Source organism: Lithobates pipiens, unplaced genomic scaffold (assembly GCF_037356315.1).
Source record: "Lithobates pipiens isolate NorthernLeopardFrog02 unplaced genomic scaffold, aLitPip1_a1.2 Scaffold_16, whole genome shotgun sequence".
Taxonomy (NCBI): Eukaryota; Metazoa; Chordata; class Amphibia; order Anura; family Ranidae; genus Lithobates; species Lithobates pipiens.
Genome location: NW_027507748.1, coordinates 479,156,302 through 479,182,750, shown reverse-complemented (window position 1 = coordinate 479,182,750; position 26,449 = coordinate 479,156,302). Strand labels below are relative to the sequence as shown.

General features: G+C 41.9%; 1 protein-coding gene across 1 annotated transcript in view; it reads left to right on the top strand.

Annotated features, from left to right (window-relative positions):
• The window catches only part of HS6ST3 (heparan sulfate 6-O-sulfotransferase 3), a 771,575-nt gene extending 754,095 nt beyond the window's left edge, over window positions 1-17,480 (top strand). Inside the window, exon 2 of the mRNA XM_077483026.1 lies at window positions 11,752-17,480. Within this exon, the coding sequence (XP_077339152.1) occupies window positions 11,752-12,460 (709 nt within the window). The 3' untranslated portion in view covers window positions 12,461-17,480. The remainder of the gene's footprint in view (window positions 1-11,751) is intronic.
• The last annotated feature ends 8,969 nt before the right edge of the window (window positions 17,481-26,449 follow it).

The window sequence follows — 26,449 nt, the reverse complement described above, 5'->3', positions numbered from 1 at the left end:
CAATGAGACCATTCTTTCTATATTTTCTATGGCCATTGAGAGAACTATCTTTCTAAGAAAGCTTTTTGAGGAACTCTTGGGAAGCAGAGTTCTAAGTGAGGAGGAAAAGGATTTTCCCGTATGGCCATTGGACGGTTTCCTTTAAGTGGATCAAACACGTGGTGATAAAGAGAAATTGGGATATATGATCTCCTTTGATTCAATCCTACATGCGTTTGATTTGCAGACTGACGGTAAGAGTGAGTAATTTCGGGTGCTGGTGGTGGTTCCCGCATCGCATGCCTCCCGGCGGCAGTTCACACTGCCCTATGCGAACTGCTGGGAGTGTCAGTGAAATGTTACTGACACCCCCAGATCAGTTCGCATATCGCAGTGCGATCTGCAAACTCGGATCGCATGGTGTGAACACCCATGCGATCCGATTCTGCTGCGGGCCAAAAAAAGGGTCCCGTGCGAATTTGCGGCGGGTGCGGCGGGTGTGGCGGGTGCGGCGGGTGCGGCGAATGGCTGAACTCGAATCGCACAGAGATCGGATGTGATTTGCACTGCAGTGCGGTGCGAATCACATTCGTTCTCATAAACCGCTGCAATGTGAACCCAGCCTTAGTGACACTGGCGACGGGGGGTGATCACGGGGTTAAACCTTTATTGGGGGGGTTAGGGGGGTACCTTAGAACTAAAGGGGGCTAACCCTAACTGCCCTAACAGTTATTAGTCACAAATGACACCCGCCGGGTGATCAGGGGGTTAAACCTTTATTAGGTAATAAATGGCGGGTGCCCTGAAACTATAAAAAAATAACTAACCAACCAGCGTCACCTGTAACAGTTATATGGTGATCACTGGTGAAAGGGTTAACTAGGGGGCAATCAGGGGGCTTTATGCGGTAGTATATGGGGGTCCCTGGCGCTATAAAAAGCTGCGGCGAACCTAAATACCTACCTGCCTAACTAGCGTCACCTGTGACACTAATACAGCGATCAGAAAAACGATCGCTTATTAGGCTGGGTTCACACTGGAGCGATGCGGGAACGCCACGAATGCGCGGCGGGTTCCCGCATCGCATGCCTCCCGGCGGCAGTTCACACTGCCCTATGCGAACTGCTGGGAGTGTCAGTGAAATGTTACTGACACCCCCAGATCAGTTCGCATATCGCAGTGCGATCTGCAAACTCGGATCGCATGGTGTGAACACCCATGCGATCCGATTCTGCTGCGGGCCAAAAAAAGGGTCCCGTGCGAATTTGCGGCGGGTGCGGCGGGTGCGGCGAATGGCTGAACTCGAATCGCACAGAGATCGGATGTGATTTGCACTGCAGTGCGGTGCGAATCACATCCGTTCTCAAACCGCTGCAATGTGAACCCAGCCTTAGTGACACTGGCGACGGGGGGTGATCACGGGGTTAAACCTTTATTGGGGGGGTTAGGGGGGTACCTTAGAACTAAAGGGGGCTAACCCTAACTGCCCTAACAGTTATTAGTCACAAATGACACCCGCCGGGTGATCAGGGGGTTAAACCTTTATTAGGTAATAAATGGCGGGTGCCCTGAAACTATAAAAAAATAACTAACCAACCAGCGTCACCTGTAACAGTTATATGGTGATCACAGGTGAAAGGGTTAACTAGGGGGCAATCAGGGGGCTTTATGCGGTAGTATATGGGGGTCCCTGGCGCTATAAAAAGCTGCGGCGAACCTAAATACCTACCTGCCTAACTAGCGTCACCTGTGACACTAATACGGCGATCAGAAAAATGATCGCTTATTAGGCTGGGTTCACACTGGAGCGATGCGGAAACGCCGCGAATCCGCGGCGGGTTCCCGCATCGCATGCCTCCCGGCGGCAGTTCACACTGCCCTATGCGAACTGCTGGGAGTGTCAGTGAAATGTTACTGACACCCCCAGATCAGTTCGCATATCGCAGTGCGATCTGCAAACTCGGATCGCATGGTGTGAACACCCATGCGATCCGATTCTGCTGCGGGCCAAAAAAAGGGTCCCGTGCGAATTTGCGGCGGGTGCGGCGGGTGTGGCGGGTGCGGCGGGTGCGGCGAATGGCTGAACTCGAATCGCACAGAGATCGGATGTGATTTGCACTGCAGTGCGGTGCGAATCACATTCGTTCTCATAAACCGCTGCAATGTGAACCCAGCCTTAGTGACACTGGCGACGGGGGGTGATCACGGGGTTAAACCTTTATTGGGGGGGTTAGGGGGGTACATTAGAACTAAAGGGGGCTAACTCTAACTGCCCTAACAGTTATTACAGTCACAAATGACACCAATGCAAAAAAAAAAAAAAAAAAAAAATGACATTGGTATCACTGTGACTGGGGGGCAGGGGTAATTGGGGGGGTGATCGGGGGGTAAAGGGGGGGTGTGAGTGTGCCTGGCATGTTCTACTGTGTGTGTAGAGTGTTGGTGCAACTCACCGATCCACTCTCCTCCGTGTCGGAACGAAAAATACCGACACGGAGGAGAGAATACATCACTTCCTCTCCTGTGTTTACATTACAGGAGAGGAAGTGATGTCACGGGGGATTTCCATTCGTCGAGAGCGATCGCGAGGGGGTGGCCATGAATGAATGGCCGCCCCCTCATCCCGGATCGCTCTCGAAGGAATGCCGACCGCCGCAGGCACCGGGGGGGGGCCCGATCGGGCCCCCCACCCGCGGGCAGGCAGGGACTTATATATACGCCCATATGCCTGCCCGTGCCATTCTGCCGACGTATATCGTCGTGCGGCGGTCGGCAAGTGGTTAAAGAGTTATTGGCTTATCATTAAGTCTGCGCAATGAGACCATTCTTTCTATATTTTCTATGGCCATTGAGAGAACTATCTTTCTAAGAAAGCTTTGTGAGGAACTCTTGGGAAGCAGAGTTCTAAGTGAGGAGGAAAAGGATTTTCCCGTATGGCCATTGGACGGTTTCCTTTAAGTGGATCAAACACGTGGTGATAAAGAGAAATTGGGATATATGATCTCCTTTGATTCAATCCTACATGCGTTTGATTTGCAGACTGACGGTAAGAGTGAGTAATTTCGGGTGCTGGTGGTGGTTCCCGCATCGCATGCCTCCCGGCAGCAGTTCACACTGCCCTATGCGAACTGCTGGGAGTGTCAGTGAAATGTTACTGACACCCCCAGATCAGTTCGCATATCGCAGTGCGATCTGCAAACTCGGATCGCATGGTGTGAACACCCATGCGATCCGATTCTGCTGCGGGCCAAAAAAAGGGTCCCGTGCGAATTTGCGGCGGGTGCGGCGGGTGTGGCGGGTGCGGCGGGTGCGGCGAATGGCTGAACTCGAATCGCACAGAGATCGGATGTGATTTGCACTGCAGTGCGGTGCGAATCACATTCGTTCTCATAAACCGCTGCAATGTGAACCCAGCCTTAGTGACACTGGCGACGGGGGGTGATCACGGGGTTAAACCTTTATTGGGGGGGTTAGGGGGGTACCTTAGAACTAAAGGGGGCTAACCCTAACTGCCCTAACAGTTATTAGTCACAAATGACACCCGCCGGGTGATCAGGGGGTTAAACCTTTATTAGGTAATAAATGGCGGGTGCCCTGAAACTATAAAAAATTAACTAACCAACCAGCGTCACCTGTAACAGTTATATGGTGATCACAGGTGAAAGGGTTAACTAGGGGGCAATCAGGGGGCTTTATGCGGTAGTATATGGGGGTCCCTGGCGCTATAAAAAGCTGCGGCGAACCTAAATACCTACCTGCCTAACTAGCGTCACCTGTGACACTAATACGGCGATCAGAAAAATGATCGCTTATTAGGCTGGGTTCACACTGGAGCGATGCGGAAACGCCGCAAATCCGCGGCTGGTTCCCGCATCGCATGCCTCCCGGCGGCAGTTCACACTGCCCTATGCGAACTGCTGGGAGTGTCAGTGAAATGTTACTGACACCCCCAGATCAGTTCGCATATCGCAGTGCGATCTGCAAACTCGGATCGCATGGTGTGAACACCCATGCGATCCGATTCTGCTGCGGGCCAAAAAAAGGGTCCCGTGCGAATTTGCGGCGGGTGCGGCGGGTGCGGCGAATGGCTGAACTCGAATCGCACAGAGATCGGATGTGATTTGCACTGCAGTGCGGTGCGAATCACATCCGTTCTCAAACCGCTGCAATGTGAACCCAGCCTTAGTGACACTGGCGACGGGGGGTGATCACGGGGTTAAACCTTTATTGGGGGGGTTAGGGGGGTACCTTAGAACTAAAGGGGGCTAACCCTAACTGCCCTAACAGTTATTAGTCACAAATGACACCCGCCGGGTGATCAGGGGGTTAAACCTTTATTAGGTAATAAATGGCGGGTGCCCTGAAACTATAAAAAAATAACTAACCAACCAGCGTCACCTGTAACAGTTATATGGTGATCACAGGTGAAAGGGTTAACTAGGGGGCAATCAGGGGGCTTTATGCGGTAGTATATGGGGGTCCCTGGCGCTATAAAAAGCTGCGGCGAACCTAAATACCTACCTGCCTAACTAGCGTCACCTGTGACACTAATACGGCGATCAGAAAAATGATCGCTTATTAGGCTGGGTTCACACTGGAGCGATGCGGAAACGCCGCGAATCCGCGGCGGGTTCCCGCATCGCATGCCTCCCGGCGGCAGTTCACACTGCCCTATGCGAACTGCTGGGAGTGTCAGTGAAATGTTACTGACACCCCCAGATCAGTTCGCATATCGCAGTGCGATCTGCAAACTCGGATCGCATGGTGTGAACACCCATGCGATCCGATTCTGCTGCGGGCCAAAAAAAGGGTCCCGTGCGAATTTGCGGCGGGTGCGGCGGGTGTGGCGGGTGCGGCGGGTGCGGCGAATGGCTGAACTCGAATCGCACAGAGATCGGATGTGATTTGCACTGCAGTGCGGTGCGAATCACATTCGTTCTCATAAACCGCTGCAATGTGAACCCAGCCTTAGTGACACTGGCGACGGGGGTTGATCACGGGGTTAAACCTTTATTGGGGGGGTTAGGGGGGTACATTAGAACTAAAGGGGGCTAACTCTAACTGCCCTAACAGTTATTACAGTCACAAATGACACCAATGCAAAAAAAAAAAAATGACATTGGTGTCACTGTGACTGGGGGGCAGGGGTAATTGGGGGGGTGATCGGGGGGTAAAGGGGGGGTGTGAGTGTGCCTGGCATGTTCTACTGTGTGTGTAGAGTGTTGGTGCAACTCACCGATCCGCTCTCCTCCGTGTCGGAACGAAAAATACCGACACGGAGGAGAGAATACATCACCGATCGGGCCCCCCACCCGCGGGCAGGCAGGGACTTATATATACGCCCATATGCCTGCCCGTGCCATTCTGCCGACGTATATCGTCGTGCGGCGGTCGGCAAGTGGTTAAAGAGTTATTGGCTTATCATTAAGTCTGCGCAATGAGACCATTCTTTCTATATTTTCTATGGCCATTGAGAGAACTATCTTTCTAAGAAAGCTTTTTGAGGAACTCTTGGGAAGCAGAGTTCTAAGTGAGGAGGAAAAGGATTTTCCCGTATGGCCATTGGACGGTTTCCTTTAAGTGGATCAAACACGTGGTGATAAAGAGAAATTGGGATATATGATCTCCTTTGATTCAATCCTACATGCGTTTGATTTGCAGACTGACGGTAAGAGTGAGTAATTTCGGGTGCTGGTGGTGGTTCCCTTTGTTCTTCATATGAATTTAAACACAACCATTTTGACCAGATTACCTCCCTGGAATCCGCACATTAATAATTTGAACTTTTTATTTATTTTCTAAAGCACTATATCATAATTTATATTTGTTTTTATATTGTTTCCAGCAATATTTGTGTTAGCTGCTATATTTTCTTTGTTCATTACTTTTTCATGCTTTTAGCGCAACAAAACTTATTTTTATTGTCATTCAAATGTCAGCGCACTGAAAGCTGGAAATTGGTCTGGGCAGGAAGGGGGTGAAAGTGCCCTGTATTGAAGTGGTTATAGGGAACCCTATGACAGAATTAATAAAAAACGGCTTGGGCCCCCCCCCCCAAAATCCATTCCAGGCCCTTTGGGTCTGGTATAGATTTTAGCGGGAACTCCAGACCAAAATGAAAAAAAATGGTGTGGGGTCCCCCCAAAATCCATACCAGACCCTTATTTGAGCATGCAGCCTGGCAGGCCAGAAAAGGGGGGACGAGGGAATGGCCTGAACTATACCAGGCCGCTTGCCCTCAACATGAAGTGGGTGCTTTGGAGTGCCCCCCAAAGCACCTTGTCCCCTTGTTGATGGGGACACGGGCCTCTTCCCGACAACCCTGGGCTGTGGTTGTTGGGATCTGCAGGCAGGGGGCTTATCAGAATCTGGATGCCCTCTTTAACAAGGGAACCCCCAGAACCCACCCCCCCATGTGAAAGGGTATCGGGTACAACATACCCCTACCCACTCACCAAAAAAGTGTCAAAAAGTAAGAAACACAGTAAACAGTTCTTGATGAGTCCTTTATTAAAAAAGAAAACAAATAGTGTCCCTCAATGCATCGTCAGTCTCTTGGGAGGCCACCAGCCATCTGCCTCCTCACTGCTTTGACAGCTCGTATATAGGCAAGGGGCTATGTAGCCCGGTGGCACTGCCCCCTTCTGACATCACATGATATCATGTACTTGCAATAGGCGTTATTGATTGATTTGCGCAAAACTTATAGTGTCTACAACATAGGGGATAGATTTATGGCATTTTTATTATTAGTTTTTTTTGTTTACTAGTGGTGGTGATTAGGGATTTTTAGTGGGACTCGCAGTCCATTGCGGCAGACAGATCAGACACTTTTGACACTTTTTTGACACCATTAATATTTATACAGTGATCAGGGCTATAAAAAATGCACTAATTACTGTTTAAATTACATTAGCAGGGAAGGGGTTAATGCTAGTGGTGATCAAGGGGTTAAATGTGTTCCCTTGGAGGTGTTTCAAATATGAGGGAGGAGACTGACTGGGAGTAAGGAGAGATCGCTGTTCCTAATCACTAGGGACAGACGATCACTCTGAACTCCCCTGTCAGAACAGGGATCTGTTTGTTTCCATTGACAGATCCCCATTCTGGCTCTCTGTGGAGCGATCACAGGTGGGCGGTGGACATCGCGGTCCGCCAGCCACGCACATCAGCTCCCCATCACGCCGCAGGCACACACCTGCCTGCTGTAGCTAATAAAGGAACCACTGTACAGCTACTTTTTTTTTTTGCATTGATACATGTCCCCTGGGGCAGGACCTGGGTCCCCATACACTTTTTATGGCAATAACTTGCATATAAGCCTTTAAAATTAGGACTTTTGAATTTTCATGTTTATGTCCCATAGACTTTAATAGAGTTTGCATATTCGCTACAACTTTTTGCCTGTTCGAGATGTTCTGGTGCGAACCAAACTGGGGGGATGTTCAGCCAATCCCTACTGATCTTTTATTTTCTGCAGTTGGCGACAATACCCAGAGCTTCCTGGTATGGAGAAGCATACCTGTATAACCTGAGCCACCAACACCAATAATTTCAGTGCCAGCTGTGGATGAGCAAGGAGTGGTGAGGCGGTGCTGGTCAGATGAGTACAGGGGATAGGGGGAAGCCCTTTGCAGAGACACTATCACTTTGCCCTACATGGGCAAGGCAACAGTGTCTCTTTAATACACATGTTAGCAGAATGTGGAGAAACATTGTGTTCGTATAAGTTTGCAAAATATTCAAACAGACTTCCAATGTGGTATGTGAGTATTTTTGTGTTTTAGCTGCAATGCTCCTATACAAATCTGACACATACTTCAGTTAGATAGATATGTAGCGCAGGCTCCTGACAAGCATGCACTATATGTTTTTGAAAATTAATATTCCTGAAACCACAGTTTGGTTTTAGGGCTAATTTTGCTAAATTAGGGTTTCAGTATCAGTCTGGCTGGATTGCACTGAGTTCTCCTTTGCCACAGGTGTCGCTGTCACCGCCGATAAATGGTTAGAACGCAGTCTAGGTGGGTGTTTAAAGTGCCACGTTTTCTCGGAATCAGCCAAGTGGGAGTGTTCTCCTGCTGTGCACTCTGGGAGGTGGTATTTAAGGTGCTTTGGGGTTCCAGTAAAGAAGATATTTTCTGTCTGCTTGGTCCTGGTCCTCCTGACCAGCCTCCATGGCCCTCCTGGCCTTGGGTGCGGATTCATGCAATTCCGAGTCTCGGGGCTGGACAGCCCGAGGCAAAGTAACTACAGGGACACGCCTGAATGGATGTCGATGCCTGAGGATTCAAAGGTGGTCCGGTTCCGTCTCAACTAAGGAGAGGCCCAGAAACTGGAGAAGCATCCAGGGGAGGACTCTTCAGGAGGAAGCCAAGCACAAGGCTGGTTTCTCTGAAGGAGCCTGGAGGCTCAGTTGAAGGACACTTCATGGACTTACAATCTTACGGTATCGCCGGACCGGCTGAGAGATACTGGTACCATATGGTAGCTCTCTAAATTTGTCCATGACCCTTGGTTACGCTCAAGTAATTCATATCCAAGTCTGTGGCAGAGACTTTTCTCAAGTAATTCATATCCAAGTCTGTGGCAGAGACTTTGCTCAAGTAATTCACATTCAAGTCTGTGGCAGAGCCTTCGCTTTACCTAACACCCTACCTGCTGCTAGGCCTAGTGAGAGGAGGTCTATCCGGAGGTTGTGAGAATCCAGCTGTGAAACGGTTAATCTCTGGATTTCTCCTGTAAGAGACTTTCTATTTTTGCAGTTCCAAAAGTACCTGAACTTTCTCCTAAACCTCTATCCTTCATTAAGAGACTGTTTTTTTTTTTGTTTTTCAATTTGTTTTTATTCGGTAAATGCAGTGCATAACAACATTTCCAAAAGACAATTTCGTTCACATTCACCTCATTACAATGTACATAGCATTTCATATCACTATGTTTATGCGTACAATATCATCACATTCTAACTAGTATTAAGTAATAGGGAACATCAGAACTGGAAACATATAAGCTGTGACAGTAAGTCTAACATCATTAACTATTGATAGCCCCTCACTAGGGCATAAGGAGGTGTGATGAGACTTGCAGGTGGTGCATTAATGTGACCCTGGTCCGTTTCTGGTTGGATTGTATATTGGAAGACAGGTAATCATCTTCCCCTCACTCTCACCCCTATTTAAGAGACTGTTTTATCTTCTAAATAAATAACCCAAAAGAAGATCCAGTGTCAGTTCCTGCATTTCTTTGGGCCATCTACCTCAGGAAACCCTAGACAGAGACAAGGTCAAGAAGGTAACGGTAAGCCCAACAAAACCAGCAGCTCCTTCGGGGGTCAGTGCTACAGATGTAAACACGAAATACAAGTAGACATAGACATAGTAAACGCTAGTTAAAGTGGTTGTAAACCCTTTCATATACCCAGTGAAGTGACTGGCCTCAGGTGATACACAGAGATGAAACAAATCCTCCTACATAAATTGTACCTGTTTATCTGCAGTCTTCTCTTCTCTACATCCATTTAAAGTGCTTAATTTATAAAGCTTGTTAGAGAGTTCAAAAAAAGGGGAAGAAGAGCTGAAGTTACACTCAGCAGAGCTTAGTATACACTATAGAGCAGGGATATGCAATTAGCGGACCTCCAGCTGTTACAAAACTACAAGTCCCATCATGCCTCTGCCTCTGGGTGTCATGCGTGTAGCTGTCAGAGTCTTGCTATGCCTCATGGGATTTGTAGTTCTGCAACAACCGGAGGTCCGCTAATTGCATATCCCTGCTATAGAGGGATATGATTTGTTCATATTTCATGTTTGAGGTTTACAACCATTTGAACTTTATTAAAACCATTTTAACAATAATATTATGAAGTTATATCATGCCATATTGGAGAGCAAGGGAGAGGCTGAAGCGAATGTAATTCAAGTATTAAATAGGACACTTTGAAGCTGTATAGGCCATGGGAGCTCTCACTTAAATGTTCTTAGAAATATTAGTCAGTGAAAGTAGGGGAGGAAGAACTACAAAGATTTAATTAAAGATATCAAATATAAGGGTATTTACATAAATTGACACACAGTAGAATTAATAATGGTTTGGTTGATTTACATTTTTACACAAGTAGGAGTATAGCATTGTGCCATGGAAATTTTTATTTTAATGTATCTGTGTATTTTTCCATATGCATACGTATATTTATAAGGTACTAAATGGGCAGAGTGTCAAATCTAAAAAGTAAATGCCTACCTAAAACTACAGTTATTATCCTTGCCTGTACTGTTCTTTAGCCCAGTGCAGTTTAGTACAATCTGACTGTTTCATATTTAGAGACCCCTCTAAAATGAGTTTAATGATCTACTACTAATAGTCTATGGTACGTTTCTATTATCTTTTGGGAGTGCACTTAATGTATGTGTATTTTTTTATTCCTTTAAGGATATCTGTTTGTGAATAGATTATCGATCATTAAAGTAAGCAAATCCGTGATGTCATATGTTTTGTAAGGAAGCGGTCTACAACCATTTTAATTAAAAATGAAATTGGATGTTTAGGTGGATATATAATTATGTATTGTCCTAGTAACTGAGGTCGGACCAAAATGTTGATGAAATAACTTCAATAAGAGCGTTATAAAACTTTTGTTCAAAGTACCAAAAACCCTGGCATGTGGTTTACTAACTGGCAATTTTTTTTTCTAATTATTACTGAACAGTTATACATTGGGTCCCATGTCATGATTCACCATGCCAATTTTAAAAAGCACTTTCCCCATTCATACACTGTATTGAGTTTTGTTTACCACACCAGTTTTTTAAAGGGATATTCAGCTCTCGATATTATTAATAGTCCCTGGGCTCGAACTGTCATTGAATTGATTCCAAGGTAAATACAAGATATTGTTTATGACATTTTTATATTATTTACTTTCATCGAACAGGTTTGTTCTAGCCACTTTTTCATGTTTGCCAGGCTAACTTTTACTGCTTTCCTGAAAGAAATCCGCAGACTCGATGTCTGCCGGTTGCCCATGATCACCACAAGGAGAGGGAGAACGGGGAAATGCCTAGTGACATGACATGGATATACTGCTCCCTGTCATCGGGAGCAGTGATCTCTGTAATGTCCTAGTTATCCCATCCCCCCTACAGTTAGAACACGCTGAGGGAACACATTTAACCCATTGATCGCCCCCTAGTGTTTAACCCTTTCCCTGGCAGTGACATTTACACAGTAATCAGTAGGGGACCCAAGAAGAGAAGGATCAGGGCTGCTCTGTGCAAAACTATTACACAGAGCAGGTGTGTACTGTATATCATGTTTTTTATTTAAAAAAATACCCTTAGAATCACTTCAATAAAAAGAATTGATAATAAAAAAATAAAATACAGTTGACATAACTACATTATAGTTTCATTTTAAATGCATTTGCCGAACATTGTAATTTTTTACATTTTATGCAGATATTCTTATTGTATTCTTATTGGATATTTGGATTATGTATTACCCACAGCTGTACCCAGGTACATGTGTCTACGAAACACCCTAGTTGTGGATTTGATGACAACATTGCGTTTCCTTCAGAAATGTTTCTGCTCATTTTATTTAAGTTTATTTATCAAAATGTACATGTAAGAATTTGTATAAGCCCTCTGTAGAATTTGAAAAGAGCATGCTCTTTATTTACTTATTTTGTGTCCAATAGAAAAACACACAGTTCTAAAATATTTTATGAGGATTTTTGATGGTAGAATAACATTTTCCTATTTCTCCTTACAGGAACTTTTACTATATAACAATGTTGAGAGACCCAGTGTCCAGATACTTAAGTGAATGGAAACATGTCCAGAGAGGTGCAACCTGGAAGGCATCCCTCCATGTTTGTGATGGAAGAAGCCCCACCCCAGATGAGCTGCCAACGTGTTATCTTGGAGATGACTGGTCTGGAGTCACACTGCAAGAATTCATGGACTGTAGCTACAACCTAGCTAACAATCGCCAAGTCCGCATGCTGGCAGACCTTAGCCTAGTTGGCTGTTACAACTTAACTTTTATGAATGAAAGTGAAAGGAATGACATTCTTCTACAGAGTGCCAAAAATAACCTTAAAAATATGGCTTTTTATGGCTTGACTGAATTTCAAAGAAAAACACAATACCTGTTTGAGAGAACATTCAATCTCAAGTTTATTTCACCATTTACGCAGTTCAATACTACCAGGGCTTCAAATGTGGACATTGATAAATGGTATCGTGAAAGAATAAAGGAACTTAATTATTTGGATATGCAACTGTATGAATATGCTAAGGACCTTTTTCTACAACGTTTCCAGTACATCAGACAATTAGAGCATCAGAGGAAAAGAGAGAAGAGAAAGGAGGAAAGACGACTTCTTAGAGAACATAAATCCCACATTCTGCACAAGGAAGAAAGACCAACAGAAACTGCCACGACTGAAGATTATAATAGTCAAGTGGCAAGATGGTGATATTGTCAGGTTTTTCATTTAAAAAAAAAACACTATAGGGTAATGAACATTAATTTGTTAGCAAACATTTTTTTTAATCTTTTCAATTTGAACTTTTCATGCCCAAGTGATTACGTCAACGTGGTTATTTCAAAGTAAATAAAAAGTCAATAAGACAGGAAATAGTAAATGACTTTCTGAATATTTCCTGGATGCAATGCACTTATTGTCATTGATTTTTTGGAGTGTTACTATAATATACAAAAATTATTCTTCAAACTTCTTAAACTACTTTAATTTTGTGACATGATCTTTGCTGACATCATACATTAAAAGTTCAGATGTAAAATGTCAGCATCACACACACAGGTAAAATTGTAAAGATGTCAAATGGACTATTGTGATTTCTTTAAACTGCTTGTTTCCTTTTCTTTACAGTAGATTGAAATACCTTTTTTCAATGTGTACAGTGTGTGATAAAATGAAAAGAAAATGTTGTGTTTCACAAAGTTTAACTCTACCCTTTTTATTATAAAATATTTCCTCCCCCTCCATTATTAAAAAAAATGACAACCCCCTCCCACTCCACACTTCAGTCATGGTCTCCATCTCCCTCCTCTGTCAGTCCTCTTCTGGGTTGAATGATTGTCAGTATTACTCAACCCACTTCTTGTGAGCCCAGACAATCATGGACACACCATTTGGAGGTGCATCATCATACAGCCTAGGCTCACAATACTAGTGGCACTCACATGTCATTATTCAAGTGCCCTCAAGTTGTCCAGAAGGAAGGACCAAGGAGAAGAGAAGGGATCCATGATGTCAACAGACCAGCGTAAAAAACGGCATTGATTTAAAGATATATATATAAGGCACATTTTTTTAAGTGTCCAGTCGGGGTGGGGAAGGAAAAAGAAAATATATAAGAGTTATACTTTAAGGAGGTTTTTCTAGATACAATCAGCAGTGCAAAAAACAGTGAACATAGAAAATGTGTGGCAACTTAATGCAACCAATTGCATTTCAGTTTCCTTTCATTATTAATATGAAAAGATGACTGAGTTGTTACTATACTATAGGCCACTACTCTGTTCTCTTTGCACTGTTTTATTTCATAGGCTGACAGAACTAATTTTATATTTCATGTGATGCTCTGTCATGTTTTAATGCTGAGATAAAATATGTTTGAACATATTCAAAGGTTTCATTCAATGAACCCATAGATATGTTCATTAGTACCAGAGATTTATTAATGACTGTCTAAATTACCTATAAGATATAGGTTTTACTTCTTGGATTTATGCAGCTTTGTAATAGTTACTACATCAATAAAAATATTTAAAAAAGGAAGCAGTGTAAGCATCTGAATTCCAATTTTACTCCTGAAACCTACTGTACATTCTGCACAGTAGAGCTCAGAGCAGGTGCAAAGAGCATGCTGCAAAAAGGAATGCCCAGTATGACAGAGAAGAGCTTATCCATGTACTGCTTCTAATTTCACTGTTCAGTCACAGAGTGGGGGTGCTGAAGAAACCTGTAAGTGAAAGTGGCACTGCAGCAGAAAAAGATCAGATCTCCTCTCCTGCTAGGCAGGACTGTGCTGAGGTGGACAGAAACACAAATTCTCTGACAGGTAAATGAGGTGTAAATTTCATCTGAGTTTTGCTAGAGTTTAGCTTTAAGTGTATTGAGGAAGCAATTCCTGTACACATGACTTCAACCAATGCTAAAAAGGAGGTATCTGGATTTCCTCAATACAGTCAAATTTTACAGGAGCATAACACGAGTCATAAAAACGGTAATGCTAAACAAAGCTTTACATTGGAAAATAACCTCAAAAAATATCAGCAAAGATAATCCTGTATTTTTTGCTTTACTTTAACTATATTTGTAGCATCTTTAAACATCCTTTTAAAAAAAAGTTTGTTTAACAGTACATGCCCAAATACTCTGTTTAAAGCACAAATATCAGCTTTCATCACTAGGTTCTAAGTCAAAGTGGTTGTAAAGATTAAGGGTTTTATTCTCTTATAAAATTCTCTGCATTAGCACAAAAAAATTTCATGGTCACCTTCCCCCAGCCCTCCCAATGACTTACCTGAGCCTGATCTCGATCCAGGGCTTTGCCCAAGAGCAGAACCATAGCTCTCTCTCTCCTCAAAGGACCATTGGTTCCTGCAGCTGTAAATTAAATCCTGCAAGGCAATAGCTGGAGGGGGGGGGGGGGCAAACCTGCACTGTATGTGCCAATAGCATGCATGTGTGCCTCCATTGGAAGCAGATTCCTATGGTGGCACTTGGAGAAGATGAGAAGCCTAGAGTTTTTGCGGGGGGGAGGAAGATAGAGAGGAACATGAGGGGAACATAAAGGCTGCCATTGTTGGTAGTCTTCTTAAGATGTTAACTACCTGGCTGTCATGCTGATCCTCATGCAGTACTTTGAGTCACTCATCCAGAACAAGAATACGATTCCAGAACAGGAATAAGGGATATCTTATATTTCATACTAGATATATCTTGAGCAACACTATCATGTCATGGCAGATTCACTTAAAGTCATTTAAGGAGTACTATACCTCTACCTACTAAGTCAGCTTATGATTTTAGACCTACAAAGTGAAACAGGCTAACATAAAATTCACTTGGGCGTGCAGATATAAAATATATATATGAGTGAATTTTCTCTTCACTTATACAATCATGATAAAAGCAAATCCCTGTTAAAAAATCAGTCACGTGCAAACGGAAAGTTCAGTCATAATCCAAATTAATTTACCATATTCTCATGTTTTGTGCTTTAGTCAAAATGATTTATTCCATGTAACAGCCACAAGTGAACATGATACCATTTGTTTCTAGCCTGATCTTGATCCAGGGCTTTGCCCAAGAGCAGAAGCATACCTCTCTCTCTCCTCAAAGGACCATTGGTTCCTGCAGGACCATTGGTTCCTGCAGCTGTAAATTAAATCCTGTAAGGCAATAGCTGGAGGGGGGCAAACCTGCACTGTATGTGCCAATAGCATGCATGTGTGCCTCCATTGGAAGCAGATTCCTATGGTGGCACTTGGAGAAGATGAGAAGCCTAGAGTTTTTGCAGGGGAAGGAAGAGAGAGAGGAACATGAGAGGAACATGAAGGCTGCCATTGTTGGTAGTCTTATTAAGATGTTAGCTACCTGGCTGTCATGCTGATCCTCGTGCAGTACTTTGAGTCACTCATCCAGAACACGAATACGATTCCAGAACAGGAAAAAGGGATATCTTATATTTCATACTAGATATATCTTGAGCAACACTATCATGTCATGGCAGATTCACTTAAAGTCATTTAAGGAGTACTATACCTCTACCTACTAAGTCAGCTTATGATTTTAGACCTACAAAGTGAAACAGGCTAACATAAAATTCACTTGGGCGTGTGGACATAAAATATATATATGAGTGAATTTTCTCTTCACTTATACAATCATGATAAAAGCAAATTCCTGTTCAAAAAAAACGGTCATGTGCAAACGGAAAGTTCAGTCATAATCCAAATTAATTTACCATATTCTCATGTTTTGTGCTTTAGTCAAAATGGATTATTCCATGTAACAGCCACAAGTGAACATGATACCATTTGTTTCTATTTTAAAAATGTAAGAACATTATTTTATTTTGCTTTAGAAAAAAAGTGCAAACATTATAGAGAGTCTAAAAAAAAAATCACTTAAAAATTCAGGTTTTGAGGATTTTGTTTAATTTATTTTATAAACAAAATCAATGGATAATATAATTAGTGTGACATAATTTACTTGGTCAACAATAAATTACTATCCATTATTATGTACATGGTCATTATAATAAAGATGTGTAAAGAAAGAAAATACATTGCTATGATTTCTCTTATGGTTTATTTTCCATGAATTGATTTTTATTTTCCACATCATCTCAGCATGGACTGCAATCCTCCCTAATGCAGACTCCTCCAATGCAGTTTTTGATGCCAGAGTCGATTTTTTACAAGCTTGTACAATGATGCTCTCTACTGTTCAAAATATGGGAGTATATGCTGCAGCTAAAGTGTCCATACAGCACGTTTTAAAGGAAGCCTGCAGTAGGAGAAATTTGGCCATTTCAATTGTGATTTTCCTTCTGAAAATACTATTTATCCAGCTGTCTCTGACTTCAAAACTTTTTGAGTCACTAACCTAGACTAGGTATTCAGCCAGCCAGAGTGAAGATGGAATTCCTGATCAGCAAACTTTTTCCATGTCTGTGCATCAGAAGTATAAAATCTTTTGAAATAGCATGGCAGCTGAGTGACTAGCTTTTATGAAAAGAAGAGGCAGCAGCTGCAGACACCATAATGTTTCATGATACAGGCCTACATATTTTATTTCCTGATATGTCACATTATATAGCACCAGTATAATTTTTCAATATTGTTTAGATTTTGGACTTAAAGTGGACCTAGGATCAGATATACAGTATTTTTTCATGTGAAGTACATGCTATGTAATGTGTAAGTATAACACTTTACAGGTTAGTTAGCTCTTCTAGAGATCATCATACTCCTCTTAATAATGCCTCCATATCGTTTTCTTATGCGAAGCCCAGCATCATCATTTTCAGACAATATCTAAGGTGATTTCTAAAAGGAAAGCAATCAAAACTACAATTTAAATAAATTAAATTAAAAATAGTCTTTCAATCTTCAGCAGCACTAAGGGTTTTGCATAAAAAATTAGTAGTCTGTAAATCCAACTGAAACTGAAGTCCAAAAACAGTCTTTTGCATGTAGCGGTTCATAAATGATTCATCAGCTGTTTTAAACATTCGACCATTAATACATCTAGTGCTTATACTTCCTCTAGGAATTGTACTCACCAGATTCAAGATCAATCAGAGCCTCTTAGTATGTATGGGGTGGCTACGATCACTGCCAAACGAACCTCCGTCCGATTCACAGTAAACGATCAGCCGATATGGAAACAGACATTCACATCTTCTGATTCACTAGGATCGAATCAGCTAAGAATTTTTCCTAATACTCGGGCAAGCAAAGGAAAGAGGAAGCTTCATAGTGTAAAACTGTAAAGGTTTTTATTATTCAAAAGACCTCCTTCCCTTAATACATCAGACTTACAAAAAAATATTAAAAAAGAGCATTCAATAAAATGGTAGCACAGTACAATCGGTTCTGTTAATCTCACCACCTGTCGGAGAGCTGTAATCATCCGTGGTGGTTCCTGGGGAGAAACCAGAGCCAATGACCTCTATAGCAAGCCGTGTGGTACACCTAGACACGTTTTGTGAATCCGTCTTTATCAATAGGCGTCTAGGTGTACAACACAGCTTGCTATACAGGTCATTGGCTCTGATTTCTCCCCAGGAACAATCATGGATGATTACAGCTCTCTGACAGGTGGTGAGATTAACAGAACCGAATGCACCATGCTACCATTTATTGGATGCTCTTTTGTAATATTTGTTTGTAAGTCTAATGTATGAAGGGAAGGGGGTCTTTTGGATAATAAAAAGCTTTACAGTTTTACACTATGAGGCTTCCTCTTTCCTTTCCTTGCCTGAGTATTATGGAAAACTCTTAGCTGATTGGATCCTGGTGAATCAGACGCTGCTTCTCTACTATAATAGTAAATTTTCCTAAGTGCTGGATAAGAAATCTTTTTTGAGAACTTCTGTGTTAATATCTAAGGTGATCATCTAATTCCTGAGACAAGGTGATTCTTCATTCTCTTTTTAGTAGACTGATGGCAGCATCTCAGCCTAGGCAAAATCACCAGATTGGGAAATCAAGGTATGTTTTTTAAATAAAAAAAGGTCTAACATAAATGGAATTTTGACCCAACATTTCTGGCCTCTCTTTGTTCACTTTGTAGCACACCTTCTGCTCAAATAATGCTAAAGGGCCATAAATCGGATCCATTTACGATTGTGTCAGGTACTCAACAGGGATGTCCACTTTCACCTCTATTCTTCATAATAGCTATTGCAATGTGGTTATAGCAATATGCAATGATCCTGAAATCCTGGGTGTGTTAAGCAGAGATCGCTCCCATTAATGCACTCTGTTCGCAGATGACTTATTGCTGTATGTTAGTTCCACTCATACTCCCTTACCAAACTTGCTTCAACTATTAAAGGGCTTTGAGAAGATCTTGGGGTTATTGGTTAACTGGGAAAAATCAGAAGCTATGAATGTCAATTTAGCAGATTTGGTAATACAACATTTGCAATATTCTTTCGCCTAGCAACAGGTGTCTCTCCCATACCTAGGTATTAAGCTTACCCCTCATTTCTTGATGCTTTATAAAGCTAATTACCCAGTGCTTTTTAGTCAACTTCTTGCAGATGTACAGACATGAACTGATACGCCTCTTTCCTGGATGGAAAGACTTGTCAGTTAAAATTACAGTTGTACCTAAATTGTTGTATTTCCTCCACACCTTACCAATAGCTGTGCCGTTTGAAGCGATCCGTAAATTTTAAGCCAGAATCTTCAACTTTATTTGGGGGGCTAAGGGTAGCTGCTTGGCACGCACTGTGATGTATACTCCCAAAGACTTGGGAGGTCTGGGAGTTCTGAACTTTTGTAAAAATTATTTGGTGGTACAGTTAGCCCAAATGTGCCAATACACTCTTCCTATTATCGGCCGAATTGGGTATCTTTGGAGGCCCAAGCTTGTTCCCCCATACCTATAGAGTTAGTGCTTTGGTTTCCTGACAGACTTTGCAAAGCTTTATTAAGCCTGATCCTTTCTCATGCCATAGGTTCATAGGACTTTTCCCATAGGAGGTGGCCCCTTCGGTCTCATCATATCCCAGTTGCTCCCTTCTTTAACAATCCCTTGTTCCCTCCAGGTCTGCAATATCAACAGTTTAGATGGTGTATAAGGGGATTATATCGGATAGGCCAATTTTTTGATTGTAAGGGCATACACTCCTCATCGTACTTTGTGCAGCATCTAATAATGCCACCCTCAGAAAGTTTTAGTTTACAACAAATTCTGCATTACTTGCACTCTCTTCAAAAACAGAGCTCTGACCTTGCCACGCAAATTATATTTGAGAATAGATGCTTGCAACCTACTTTGCAACAAGGGTGAATTTTGATGATGTATAAAATATTCCTTGCCCTGTCCTATAAACTGTCCTACCATCTGGTGTGGGAGAAAGACCTTAATTTAGACCCTGATGAAACGGACTGGCCCACTTGGAATGCTTGTGTTTATAAGGGTATTATGAATGTCATCTAGGTAGAAGCGAGTTTTAGGGCCGTTTCACACTTCTGTGTGGTGCAAGATCGCATGTGATTCACACCGCACTGCAGTGCAAATCACATGCGATCTTCGAGCAATGTGATTTTGGCCATACAGATAGTATGGTGGAAAGCGCATCACATTTGGACTAAACTCGCACAGGACCCTTTTTTGATCTGCACCAGAATCAGATTGCATGGATGTTCACACCTAGGCAATCCTATTAATGTCCCAACAGACAGTTCGCAGTGCGATATGCAAGCTGAAATGGTGGCACACTAATTTACAAGTACCAGATGTCCCAGATTTACCAAAACCATGTATTGCAAGGGCCTGCCTTATTGCATACAAATTGAAACTCCTTAGGTTTGACCTCATATTATATGGGGTTTTGGTAAATCTGAAGGAAAAAATCAGTAGAAAATCTGATAGTGTGTATGGGGCTTTATGGAAATAGGACATGTGATCGGTGAGGATGGACAAAACTCTCCTTTTTTCTTTCATCTCTTTTTTTTTTTCTCTTTTTCTTTTTTCTCAGTTTCCTTCCCCCATTCTTTTCTTCTTTCTTTTTAGTTGTCAACAATGCTGCTTTTAAGATGGTATTATGATTCCCACCTCTCTGAGGGATAAATATCCCTACATAACAATAACATATTTTTGTTCTAGTTCTATTATCATTGTCCCGGAATGTGTTGGAGGTGTATAATGATATTATAATTGATTTTCTATTTTGTACTTCTCAAAGACATTATTTTCTTTATTGTTAAAAATCAATAAAAAACGATTGAAACAGAAAAAAGGTCCAACTTAAAAAAAAATATATAGTTATATTTAATGAAATTTTTCATGCAGACATGTAAAGTTACTGAGCTCTAAGCAAAATGCAAAGATCAACAATAAACCTGTGGACTAGAAAGCTATTTGACCTGTGCCTGTTTTTTAAAGAAAATGTATTCAATAAAGTTTGTGTCAACCGCACAAACTGAAGTCTGTCTTTCACAAAGTCACCCACTATCCATGCCACACATTATGAATGTATCCAAAAAGGAACTCTTTAGATCCACAACATGCCTTCATTGTACACCTTCCTCTTAACTGTGGAGGGATATTGAATTTAGATATATCTATCCATGCATATTAAGAATTTTACTGCCAGATACAAGAATTTTTATTTCTATATAAATCCTAATTTTCCTGTAAATGCGATTTTCCATTGCCTGTTTCCTCTCTCTCTCTTGGTTGGTAAGGCAACCCATTACATTAGAGGAACAATAGGAAGGTTTAGATAGGACAAAGGCAAGCTCTACTTTTACTAGACCGATGGAGGTTAGCATGTAACTTCTTTTGACCAGATTTCTGAATATATGCATTGTTTAACAAAAACTTATGTGCTCAGCCCAAGGGCCTCCAGGTTCCCTTTTGCATCCTCTGTTTATCTTTGGAACACCATGGAAAAATCTCAAGACCCAGATTGAAACTCAAAATTTAAATATTGGCCATAGCCACCATGATCAGGCTCTACCCTACCTCCTTTCCAACATAAGAGATATTGGGGCAGACCAAAACTCAACTATGCAAGCCATGTTATCATAGGCCCTAATCCCCCCATGTGCATCGCTTTGCCTGGCCCTGGCAGTTCCGTATGGGTTCCCGGCAGCAGAGAGAGGAACCCAACTCACAAATCCTGGGCACCTCTGTGCTGCAGCTATTTAAAAAGAAAAAACAGCCCCATTGTTTATCTGCCTGACAGGGCTGAAGGGGGACTATTTAACCACTTTCGGGTGCAGGCGGAGTGATCTATGCACTGTGGTTCCAGACAATTAAATTAAAGTACCGACTTCTTCTATAACAATCTGCTGGGGCTTTAATCTAATTGCAAGCAAAGGCTGTGGCAGATTACTCCACCTGCTCTTGAACATGGTTAAATAGTCCTCCTTTGGCCCCAGACTCCAGTACCCAGCTTAGCTCAGTCCCGTGGATGGAGTTGTGGGTTTGAGATGGTGAATCCCAGTGATCGGTGCTGTGACTGACATGAAGCAGCAAAAGCGAGTGCAGAGGATGTCTGGCTGTGTGGATTCCTCCTGCGTGTCCCAGGTCCCTCCCTCACGATGCTGACTCATCCCCCCTCAAGTGGATGTGCTGCAGGAAGAGATTAGGCTCCACTGCTGGCTGCCCAAATCGTGAGTACCAGCTGTTCCCTCCCTGCTTGGCTCTGATTGGTGCAGAGGGCTCTGATCTGCAGTCCCTCTGACCCTTCCAGGCTATCTGGGGTTCCCTCTGACACTGCCCTCTACTGCTCTCCTGACGCTGTGCAGGAGCACTCTCCTTTTCCTGTGCCTCCCATCTGTCCTGCACCCCTCATCCTAAACTGACATACTCTACAGAACCCTGCAACCCTCACAATACACCCTGCCCCCACCCCATAGAACCTTGTACCCATCACAATACACACTGCCCCACCCCATAGAACCCTGCACCTCTCACTATACACCCTGCTCCCATCCCATAGAACCCTGCACCCCTCACTATACACCCTGCTCCCACCCCGTAGAAGCCTGCACCCCTCGCGATACACCCTGCACCCATATCATAAAACACTGCACCCCTCACTATACACACTGCACCCCTCACATACACCCTGCCCTCACCCCATAGAACACTGCACCCCTCACTGTACACCTGTCCCTATCCCATAGAACCCTGCACCCCTCCCTATACACACTGTCCCCACCCCACAGAACTCTGCATCTCTCACTGTACACCTGTCCCCACCCCATACAACCCTGCACCCTATACACCCTGCCCCCACCCCACATAACTCTGCACCCCTCACTGCATACCCTGTCTCCACCCCACAGAACCCTGTACCCCCTCACTGTACACCATGCCTCCACCCTATAGAACCCTGCACCCCTCAATATACACCCTGCACCCACCTTATAAAACACTGTACCCCTTACTATGCACCCTGCACCCACCTCATAAAACACTGCATCCCTCACTATGCACCCTACCCCTACCTCATAGAACACTGCGCCCCTGTCAGGCTTAGGCCCTAGCTCTATCAGGCGGAGTGATCTCTGCCAGGTAGACCAGGTAGACTGTATCAGGTCTATGATTTTTGACAGTGGCCCTGTCTCTCTGTGTGCTGGCGAGGTGATGGGAAAGCTCTCCCTCTCTTCTCTTTCACTATGCGGGTGGGGAGATGGGAAAGATAGGGATATATATATATATATATATATATATATATATATATATATATATATTCATGCCCACATGCATGTTTGAGCTTTGGGGTGCACACCCTAATGTAATAGGCTGCACACGCATATGCATGTTAAAAATACAGTATACACATACAGTATTAATGTATATTTATATATATTTTGACATTACAGATTTTGACGGTCCCGAGATTCTCTAAAAAAAATCCAAGGATGCAAGAAGACCATCTCAGTAAACCTGGGGTCACTTTAGAAGGTAACAAAAACCCATAGCTTAACTTTAAATGAGTAGCAATAGGACAACCTGAATTAGTTAAAGGAGAATGACAATAGATGGGAAAAAAGCCATTTGTGGCCAAATTATGGTAGAAAATATACTGATGAGGTAACAATAAAACAAGCAAAAATAAAATGAGCAAAACATGGAGTTGCTGCCCTAAGTAACCAATCACAATTTTTGTTTTACTCCTGTTTAATTTTTCCAAAAGATAACAGTAGAAACATGGTTGATCACTATTGGCAATAACCTCTTGTGAGAATTTTTTGAATGTTAATGAACTTACCTCACTATCAGTTATCTCTCTCTACTCAAACACATGCTTAAAGTAAACCACGGATAAAATAAAAAAAGACATATATGATGCAGTCACATCGTTTTATTACCTGTTGATCCTGCTAGTATTTTGCCAATTTCTGTAATAGGATGACAATGTTGTTTGTTCTGCAGTGAAATTGCATAGTAATGTTGTTACCTTGAAGACTGGAACTGGATTGGAACTGTAAGTAATAGTTAAAGTTAAATGTATAAAACGAAAAAAAGAATCAAATGTATGCTTTTTTTGCTATATTTTAAGTAATATTGTGGTTTAAATTGGTTAATATGAAGCAGCTGCAATAAGCAAGGTCTGGTCACTGATCTGCAAGCCATATAAACTTTAATTACAGGTACAATATATTACAAAAACTTGTCCTGCCTATGACCAAATGTTTTAGATTATAGAACTTAAATATATTTTTAATGAAACCATAGAACCTTGGGATATGAACATAGAGCATGGCCTGCTTGCTCAACAATTTTACTTATCTAGGTATTGTTGTAGGGCTCCACACTATACCATCAGTAATCTGAATATCTGAGAACCATGCACTTTAAAAAGCTGCTTTTCAAAGCCACAAATCTCGTTCCGACTTCTGAATATGATTGGTGGTAAAGGAAGCATAGGAAGAGAAAGCAAGTGACAGAGCATTAATCCAGGAAACACACACCCGGTAAACCAGTAAGCTGCTCTCTGAACACTTGCAACACTAGATAACTGACCTCTCAGAGTAAGGTAACGTGAAAGAGCTTTTTGATTTAGCACAATTGTAATATTTGCTGGAATTATTCCATATCTTACAGACTGGTGTCATTTGTTTCCTGGATTTTACATTTAAATGAATAATTGCATACCAGTGCTAATTGGAAACATTCCTTTGTTTCTGCTTCTGCTTTGGTTATTATGAGCCATGGTACTTAGCTGCAATCGTGTATTTTATTGTGCAAAATCCAGTACACTTTCAAACATTTAACTTTTAACTTATACAAAGCCATACAAATCATGAGAATCATAAGAAATACTGCGTAGAACTAAACTGCAAATTAATGTTGTTCAAAAACCCTGAACTGCCATTATTGTGTTTGCTAGTGCCAAGCTATTGAATTGCTTTCCCATATTTTCTTTATGAATTGCAAGAGAGTAATTTTTAGTTTTCTGGAGACGTGGAAATAAAATAATAGTGACACAATCAATTGTATGTTACTTAAACTCCATATCTGGTTTATATCACAAGGTAGCTATGTATTCCTATGTATTCACTTATTTATCATTGAGACAACATACAGGTACACTAACTGGCTTAAGGTTTTATGGAATTTATGTAAAGAAAAATGTGGTTGATAAAATATATATTGTCTCCTTTTCAAATTGGTTTTAATAAATTAATAGCAACCTTTGCGATTCTTAACCAAAAAATGTTGGATACGTGTTATTTGTTATCTTCCCATGTACACGGATTTTCTGTGTTACTATAAATTCAATGTTTTTGAGTGAATTTTGGTAAAGAGTAGGTATTTAAGATTCATTTTGAAATTGAAAAGTTGACGCTGTCTAGCATCTTTGCTGAATGACTGTTTTCCGATTATTAAATGTAAAATGCACAGTTTATAGATTGTATTGTATTACAAACAGAGGCCAAAGTCTTTTGATTTACAGTCACTCTTAAATCACTCTATAGCCACTAGCAAAAATCACTGTGTGTTCTCCCAGCCGGGTTGGCCCTCCATGGGGGGGGGGGGGAATAGCACCCTCAACACTGACTGTGTTGATGGGGGAATCAAGCAATTTTCTTTCCTCCAATCCTGCAACCATGGGTCCATCTATGGCAGGCTTAACTTTCAGTGAGGCAGAAGGAGATAGGTACATTTACTGTGGCATGCTACAAAGCAAAATACACTCTGATTGTGCTATATAATTAAAAGGAACCTGATCATTTTGAGTCAATACTTTCATTGTTTAAGCTAGTATGTTTGTAAACCAATTTTATATCCATTTTACTATACCAATGTATCCAAGAGCATTAGGGGTGGCTGATGAGACAGCAGTATTCATCACTTTTAACTCAACCGATAGGAAATGGATCACTGCGCAATTTTCTGTTTATTGTGTTAATTGAAGTTTAAGCTATTAAGTTGTGAAAACAGCAAAAGTTGAGTCTGTTGAAGAGGGGAAATTAGGGGCAAATAGAGAAAAGTATATTAAAATGAGCCCAAAACTCAATGTCATATATTTTGGCTCAGAAAAAGAATGCAAAATGTTAATATGCATTGTTTCATATTTATCTGACTAAAACAGAACATTTTTAAACACTTTGTTAGTCCTAACCATAATAAATAAAGAAAGGAATTTTAGTAGAAGGGGGAAATTCACCCTCTCTACTTGTCCTGTTTACCATTATCAATGAAAGTGAACATAAAAGAAAATCGTAAATTTTGCGATGTCCCCAGAAAAGTATTAGAGGATAAATCTTCCAATGGGGACACTAGTTCTAGTGATCTGGGGGTCCCCAAGGAATTCCCTTAAATTGAAGGGATTTCCTCATACTTCTTGTTTGGCTATGGGACAGGAAGTGAAGGCAAATCTCCACAATGGGACACAGATGGTGAAAAATTCCACGTATTGTTGTATGTTTATAAAAATAAAAATCTCTAGTATTGAGATATTTCTCTTTAATGCCGATCTGAAGATTTTAAAAATGTAGAAATTATTTTCTTCAAATTCAGCAGTGGATATCATATGAAGTTCTATTGATACCATCTGCTGAAAGATCTGATCCTTTGTCTTCCCCAACCAAAAAACAACATGTTGACCATATAACTGGTCTACAACCTAAAAACCAGCATGTTGTAAATTTGTCTTTCCTCCCAAGATAAAAAAAAGTAGGTTTGCTTTTGTAGGGTCCACCAATGTTTCCATCCCTATGCTCATAT